General features: G+C 37.7%; 1 protein-coding gene across 1 annotated transcript; it reads right to left on the reverse strand.

The window, feature by feature from the left end:
• Window positions 1–614: 614 nt before the first annotated feature.
• Window positions 615–8,305, reverse strand: KLHL11 (kelch like family member 11). The gene is made up of 2 exons (XM_053698893.1): window positions 7,831–8,305; window positions 615–3,011 (listed from the first exon to the last, which is right to left on the reverse strand). The coding sequence occupies exons 1-2, from the start codon at window positions 8,253–8,255 to the stop codon at window positions 1,430–1,432; spliced, it is 2,007 nt and encodes a 668-aa protein (XP_053554868.1). The 5' UTR covers window positions 8,256–8,305; the 3' UTR covers window positions 615–1,429.
• Between the last annotated feature and the right edge of the window lie 410 nt (window positions 8,306–8,715).

Genomic DNA, 8,715 nt, shown 5'->3' on the forward strand with positions numbered 1-8,715 from the left:
CCGTGGAGATGCTACTTGTTAAAGCGGCAAAGAGAATGACTGTGGGGGCGGAGCTTGAGGGGAGCTATATGGACAGCTTTGCTGTGTGCTCTCTTTGCCACTTCCTGTAGGGATTGAGAATATCCCACAAGTAAGGATGAAACCGTGGACTGGATACACCAAGTAAGAGAAACTCTAAAAACAGCAAAACCAACGCCTTCTTTCATAAAGGTACGGCAATAATAAATTGTGCTATCTGCTTATAAATAGAAACTTGAGTCTAAGAATTAGGACATGCCAAACACACAGCTGTACATATACGATACATGTCCTCTAAGTGCATATAGTAAAAGGTAAATACAAGGCTCACCAGAGATGGCAGGTGAAAGACAGATCCACTGCTACTGACTTATCAAAGAACTTAAAAGCTTAGGCTAAAAAAAAACAGTTTTATGAGAAAATTCTACTTCATTAGAGTAACCCGACTATCCACTAATGTGAAACTTCAGATAGACGTGTGTGTGTGTGTGTGTATATATATATATATATATATATATATATATATATATATATATATATATATATATATATATATATATATATATATATATATATATATATAGTGTCTTCTGGTTTTAAAAGGGATTAAACAAAAATATATATATTTGATGAATATTAAAGAGAAGATTTTAAAATGTATGAACTAAAAATTAGACGTACATGCACTTAATAAACTTAAGTTATGATCTTGTGCTTGTGGTTGTATGTCCCTGACAGCCAATGCAACTATGGAAATTTCCATCAGCCAGTTAAACACTTCAGTACTGTAGTAACATGGATTTCCTGCTACTTTGAATATATATAATTAAACTAATTATTATGGGCTTATTTAATGCTAAAAAGTATTAAATTATAAAATGTATTACTGCCCTATCATATGCAATTTATTTACTAAGCTTGGTTAGCTCTTCTATCTACAATAGACTTGTTTCATAATGTTTTTAAATTACAAAACTCCCAAGATACGATACTGCTCAAACTTTGTAGACTAGCTCCGACTTAAAGACTTATATATGGAAAATAACCTTTAAGAAAAGCACGTGCCTTTGTATGCTACATGCATGCATAGGTTAAGTACAGTATATAAACCCCAGTTCCCATAAATGATTGCTCAAGACAACTTTCCATGTTGAGACATTAAAATCTTAGCAAAACTTAACTTTTGAGATTTTCTGAATCAGCTGTAATTTCAATGTTATTTCTCTTCCAGGCTTTATTTGAAAGAGAAGTGTGAATGTGTAGCTAATTAGTACTTTGCAAGATGCTGTACACCTCTAGAATTTCTAATGACTTAGAAAAGGAATGAATGTGCAAACTGCATCTAAGACTGGCTCATCAAAAAAAAAAAAAAAAAAATAATAATAAAAAAAAAAGGTTCCATAAACAACAATTAGCACTCAATCTGAGAACGTGAAACAGAGCGCAAGTTCATGGCATGGCGATGCAGCTCCTGCATTTGCCGGATTCTGTCTTTCTGCCACATGAGGTTCTGGGGCATGGGGTATTTTTGGGAGCCATGAAGACACCTGTAGGGAATCCTTACATGGCAAGCTGTAGCACGACATCGGGGCTGTGGCATAGGAGGCAGTAGCATCCAGCGCTTACGCTCTGCACAGTACCGATATGCTTCTTTCCTGTACTGCTTGTCAATATCATCACTGTTCTTCCAACCTCCAATAATGAAGACATCATCTTTGTAGTAACAGACTGCAGCTCCTTCAATACTGAGAACCTCTGGTGGTAAACTTTCAAGAATTTCAGTGGGCGGTTGCCTAGAAACCTTGCTCTGAGCCTCTTCCACGGATATAGAATAGCTCTTGGGACAACACGAAGCAGTGTTGTAGAAGTTAGTACATGTCACCGACATTTGAAATACACAGTAGCTGTCCAAAAGAGGAAGGGACTCAACATCTTGCCACCTCTTGCTTTCTATATCATACCTGCAGTTAATGGTCCTAAGTCCATCCTCATTATCACTGTCCACAGGTGTACGAGCAGTGATGTAAATAAAACGATCTTCCACACTCACTGCCTTCACGTCTCGCAGAATCTTGGGGGCAGACTCTAGGCTCTGCCATTTGTCTTGCTCTGGGTCATAAACAGTGACATCTTTAAAGCCAGGACTAAAGTTTCCATGACCACCAATGCTGTATAGATTTCCCTTGACAGACAAGAGACCAAAGGAATGTTTCCTAGTTATTAGGTTGCTAACTTGTTCCCAGATGTTTCGGTTTGGATTGTATCTTTCTACAGTCTTAGCAAATCCTGGCTCCATGGAACCAGCTACATAAACAAAGGAATCTGTAGTCACTACTGCATGCCCATCAAGATGGTTGTGTATGTGTGGTAAATTCACCCACCTGTCTTCATGAATGAAGTAACCAACACATTCACTCAAGTAGTCTCCTCCTTCAGATACACCCCCAATCACCATAATAACATCCATATTCTGACCAAAGCGTGGTAACGAAGTCATGTGGTTAGCAAATGGCTGAAGGTGACCAGACTGTAAATTTTCTGACCTCAAAGCATGTCCTTCCACTGCTTCAGCCACCAAATTCAAGCAGACTTCACTTCCTGCCACCAGCCTCTCAGATTTCACATGCCGTGTGAGATAAGTTGGTTTCATTTGAGAAAGACGAAGCAACCGAAAAAGGTCCTCAAAATATTTTTCCCTCTCATATGTATTCTTTTGAACCCACTTTAGAACAGTTTCAAAGAGAACCTCTTCGGAGTCTACTGTGATCTCTGGGTCAGAAAGCCAATCTCTAACTAAGTGGAACGGTAACGTGTAGAACTCATCATCCAAAACCACTTTAAAGAAGTTCCTGCGTATCATGTCAGCAGCTTTCAATGCTAACTGGTTGAGAGTGTACATGTGAGCTAAGCTGTGAATAGCTACACAATTTGTAAGATTCAATTTTTTCTTCAGAAACTCTCCACAGAATTCCTTGAGGCGCAGCAACAAAAATCTGAAACAGAAACAAATAACATTTTTATCTAGAGTGAATTGCAGTAAAAGTGTAATAGTCATATAGGATACACAGTAAAATAACTGCACTGCATGCTGTTTTTACTGGTTTTAAAAAGGGACATGAAACCCAAAATATTTATTTCATGATTCAGATAGAGAATACAATATTAAACATTCCAATGCACTTCTATTATCTAATTTGCTTTATTCTTTAGATATCCTTTGTTGAAGAGCAATGTGCATGGTTGAGCCAATCAAACGAGGCATCTATGTGCAGCCACCAATCAGCAGCTACTGAGCCTATTTAGACATGCTTTTCAAAGGATATCACAAGAATTAAGCAAATTAGATAATAGAAGTAATTTGGAAAGATGTTTAAAATTGCATGCCTTTTCTAAATCATGAAAGAAAAAAAAAATTGGGTTTCATGTCCCTTTAATCCAAGGTAAGACTTTAAGATGACTAAGGTGTAGAGTAGACTGTCCCTTTAAATGTGTTCCTTTATCATGAATTATAATGAAAAAGTGATACACCTTAAAAAAAATAATTGTTTTATATATATTTATATTTGGAGGGGGTATTAGATAGGCTTTTAAGACCTTTTGTGGAAAAATCTAATTCCTATATCAAGGACAAATGGTTTTCTAGATAAGCTGCAATACTTTGATTTACAGTCCGGGAAATGTATTCTGTATAGTCTAGATGTATCTAGTCTATACCACAATCTAGTGGGGTGGGAGCTATAAAGGCTGCACTAGTCCAATCCAAACAGTACCTACCACAGCACATTGAATTTATAAAAGATCTTTTGGAGATTATTCTCTATCATAATTTTTTTCTTTTCAGAGATCAATTTTACCTACAGCTTAATATTTGAGAAATTCCATTTTCATGCTTATTTATGTATACGAAGTAGATGATTTTGTGCTTTGAAACCACAGCCTATTACAATGGGTTGAACTTAAAGTTGATATCAGATCTCATTATGTTCTAAGTTTGTGTACACAGACTTGCTTCCTTATCTTTTATTTGGCTGGAATACCAAAGCTCAATACATAGAGAGAACAATGGAAAATGATCATTTTATTACTTAAAGTGTCAGTAAACCTTAAAAACAACGTTATATAATTCTGCACATAGTTCAGAATTATATAACATTATATTAGCCAAACATTATAAAACATAATTGTACCCTATTAATTTAAAAAAAAACCCTGCTGTTTTACAGACCCGCTCTCTGTACTCTGCTGAGCGGGTCTGTTATATTTACTCAGCGCATCGGGCCAGCTGTATAGTCACAGCCCGGCCCGACCGCGCCATAGCACTAAGTGCAACTCGCTCCTGCTGTCAGACAGAGCAGGAGCGAGCTGCACTTAGTACAGAGAGTGGGTCTGTAAAACAGCGTTTTTTTAAAAATGAATAGGGTACAATTATGTTTTATAATGTTTGGCTAATATAATGTTATATAATTCTGCACTATGTGCAGAATTATATAACATTTTTAAGGTTTACTGTCCCGTTAACTATCCTGCATCCCACTGAGAGTGTAATCTCTTATGCTGGCAGTGTACACTTAGGCTATTCAATAGCCTATACTCCAGTATTAGTTTGTTCAGTGTAGGTGGCGATACCACAGGCTAAATCAGCTATTTCAAATGCTGAAATAGGAGTAAAGGAGCTACTTGTAACCAATGTAATACACTCTAGCAGGTTAAAAGGATCACTGGGAATAATTTAAAGGGGAGAAATTATTTGGGTGAACTGTCTCTTTAAATGTCCGTTTTCCAAGTTATACGTAGGGGAAACGACTAGGAGGGTCCGCACAGGATCACGGTACATAAATCCAACATTAGAAACAATTATGAAAAATCCCCAGTGTTATGTTATTTTAGAGAAGCAGGCCACTCAGTAAGCCAGTTAAGGTACCAGGTGATTAAACATATCCATATAGACACGCGAGGGGGTGATAGGGAAAAAGAGATTGAAGCAAAGGCAATTCTTTTGGATTTATAAATTAGAAACTCTGATACCAAAATAAATTAATAAGGACTGGGATTTAACTATTTTTTTATAAATGTGTACTGTCACTTTAAAAATGTTCATTATTTTCTGATGTGCAAATGTGATGTCATTGGGGGTGGTGTCCCATTAAGGGTATTTGATGATTAAGTGCTACAGAGCACGAATCGCCTAAGGGATCTGTTCCCCAACCCTGCTGGGCACTTTCATTTTTAATATGTAATAAAGTTTTAATTTTTATTAGTATCCTTCACCGGAGTGCTGCCTTTCTTCCATTTTTTGTTAAGCTGGCTGTGGTAATACCTATGTATGCATGATTAAAGTGAAGATCCATTTTGATGAATTAGTGCCCGGTTTTTAATAATCCTATTAAAAACAAGGGCACTTTAATTCATCAAAATTGACATTTCACCGTTTTCTTCTCAGAAATTACGAAACAGGGTTCCTCCAATCACAGCTTCCCCCCGGGGGAATCTTGGCCTGATGCAACGCTGTGATTGGAGGAATGCTGGATTAGTCATTTTGGACCCGCAAAGACGGCTTGCAACGGGCGGAGGAAGTGCTGGAATGGCATTCAGGATAAAAAGGTACGTTTTTGAAGAAAACGGTGAAATGTCAATTTTGATGAATTAAAGTGCCCTTGTTTTTAATAGGTTTATTAAAAACCGGGCACTAACTCATAAAAATGGACCTTCACTTTAAGGACAGTATAGTCCGAAACGTTGCTTGTATTTTTGTACACTTGAATAAATCCTGTTGCAAGGACTCCTGGTGCTGCTGCAGTATATATGGATCTTTGATGTGAGGCCTAGCAGCTAGCACAGGATACACTGGTGCTGAATGTTTGGTTTATACTGGTAAATAAAAATAGGCACACCACTGGCCAGGGCACTTAAACGTTCCGGTGTCATTACATCCATAAGCTTAGAGTGGATAGGGGAACCAATATCTATGAAAGAAATGAAAAGCAAATACATTTGGAAGAGTTTATCAATCAAATCGAAAACACAGCACTTAAAGGGACACTGAACCCAAATTTTCTCTTTTGTAATTCAGAAAGAGCATGCAATTTTAAGCAACTTTCTAATTTACTCCTATTATCAATTTTTCTTCGTTCTCTTGCTATCATTATTTGAAAAAGGCATCTAAGCTTTTTTTGGTTTCAGTATACTCTGGACAGCACTTTTTTATTGGTGGATGCATTTATCCACCAATCAGCAAGGACAACCCAGGTTGTTCACCAAAAATGGGCCGGCATCTAAACTTACTTTCTTGCATTTCAAATAAAGATACCAAGAGAATGAAGAAAATGTGATAATAGGAGTAAATTAGAAAGTTGCTTAAAATTTCATGCTCAATTTGAATCACGAAAGAACATTTTTGGGTACAGTGTCCCTTTAAGCAGAATGCAATATGCAAGCATAAAAACGGCTGCTCTAGAAAAAACAATAAGCTTGCAAGTAGTATTGTATGCTATTGGAGAATCATTCCGGGAAAAATATATATAACAGACCCAGATGGTTTCACTAATAACTATTAAACAATTTAAACACATACTGGCCCCATATTTGCTAGCTTTGTTCCAGCCCTTAGAACATGATGTTCCATAGCCATTGCAAATGCTTGAGGTGTTTGGGTCAGTCTTGCAAAAAGCTAGAAAATCTCTTGAGTCTCCAGGTAGTTCTTGCCCTCTCTTGTTAAATACCAATGTTAAGGATCTCCCAGATATAATACATGTAGACCAGGCAGGATTTCTACCCGACAAAGAAGCAAGGGATAACACCATCAAGGTCCTGCAAATTAAAGGATATGACAAATTTGCAAAGATCACCTGTATATTAGTAGCGACTGATGCTGAAAAAGCATTGGATCTCTTTGACGAAGTTTTTATAATGGATTTCCCAACACTTTGGGTTTGGAGCCACTATGGTAATATTCTACTGCTTGAATTAAAGAAAATGGGGTCCTTTCAAATATTGAACAGAACAAGGCAGGGATGCACCCATTTCCTCTATGGTTTATTTTAGCAATGGAAGTCCTAGCAGCACACATATAGAATAAACCTAAAACAGAGTTGTCTGAGTCAGTTAACGTGTAAATCTTAAATTACTATTTTATGGAGACATGAAAAACAAAATATTTCATTAAAGGGCACTATTTAAACATGTTAAAATACATCTATATGTATGAAAAGTAGAGGTTAAAGCGGTTTATTTTGATACTAACAGGTAGTGCACATTGATTGGTAGGATAGCATATAATATCCCTTTCGCAGCTCTATTGACTAAACAGGTGAGCAAAACTAGACATTTTATACAAAAATGTCAAGGTATTTTCTGTCCCTTTTAATATTATCTTGAAACTAATAATATCAGGTGTCTACTTCATCCTAAGGTATATTAGCTGTTAGATACAATGGAGCCTAGCAGGAATTATAAACTGTATTAGTATCAGGTTCAATTTAAACAGCTTTTTACCTATTTGTTTGAGGCAAAAAATCAACATGGATTACAAACGCAATTATATCACAAGAAGGTAATAGAAGTTGAACGGTCTCCATGTTAACAAAATGGCCAGGCTAGACAGATGCATTTGTACACGGGCAACAGAGCTTATTGTACTACTTGAACGTTTTAAACGGAATAATAGGGATATTTTTTATCATAATATATCGGAGTTCATTAGTAGGTTTGTTGCATATGATAAAAGAGCCTCACCACAAACAGGTCGCACACCTCAAGTAGCCAGCACCACCTGTTTAGCAGTTCCCGACCCTCCGTCGAAACCAACAGCCTTACCTGTCTGACAGTTCCAGTACTTCATGAACATTGCCGGTGCAAACACGGATCTGCCCGGTGTACATGTACTGTACCACAGCCTCAACCGTCTCAAGGTCCGGCCCGGGCTCGGTGCTCCACTTCATATCAACCCTCCCTGAGCGTGACTCCTCGAACTGTCCTGACAGCAACGGGGCGAAGTAATCGGTGGCGGCTGCCAGGACCGAGCGGTGAGCAGGGAATTCCCTGCTCCCGGACCCAAAGACAAGCGTCATGTCACAGAAAAGGCCCTGCTTACGCTGCTCATTCTGCCTCAACGCCAGCTCTGAACAGTGAGTTGCCGACACAAACATTTCGGCCTCGCCATCCTCTGGAGCCACATCTCCAGCCTCCGACACATCCGAGTTATGCTGCGAGGCTGCCATTGATACTACAGCCGCCGCCATATCGATATTCCTTAGTGAAAGGTGGCAGGTTACCAGCTGAGGAGTGTCGGGCGTAACTACGGAAACTAATTTTTTTCCCTTCCTCACTTTTCCATTTGACTACGTCAGGCGTCATCAGACGCTTCTTGCCAATCATTATAAAATAGGTGTAACAGACCTAGCACGTTGCCAACCAACTACGTAACGTTAACTTGTATGCAAACCATTACTTTGGCTCTATACTCGGAATTACTTTTAAAATAGGTTAAAAAGAGACACTAAACAAAAATTACAGAACATCAAATAAAGAAATGGAACTGAGCACTCTTAAAGGGACAGTCAACACCAGAACTTTTGTTGTTTAAAAATATAGATAATCCCTTTATTATAAGGTAACCAGATTTTTAAAATGAAATGCAGGGACATTTTTTTTATTTTTTATTGGCAAATGATAAAAAAAACTATTTTATTAGCATATTTT

Source organism: Bombina bombina, chromosome 1, assembly GCF_027579735.1.
Source record: "Bombina bombina isolate aBomBom1 chromosome 1, aBomBom1.pri, whole genome shotgun sequence".
Taxonomy (NCBI): domain Eukaryota; kingdom Metazoa; phylum Chordata; class Amphibia; order Anura; family Bombinatoridae; genus Bombina; species Bombina bombina.

Bases quoted from the DNA above. Each gene is read 5' to 3' on its own strand.
- KLHL11 (XM_053698893.1), bottom strand. From the start codon at position 8,255: ATGGCGGCGGCTGTAGTATCAATGGCAGCCTCGCAGCATAACTCGGAT. The intron at 3,012-7,830 runs GTAAGGCTGTTG...TTTCTGTTTCAG, and splicing joins GTACTGGAACTGTCAGACAG to ATTTTTGTTGCTGCGCCTCA.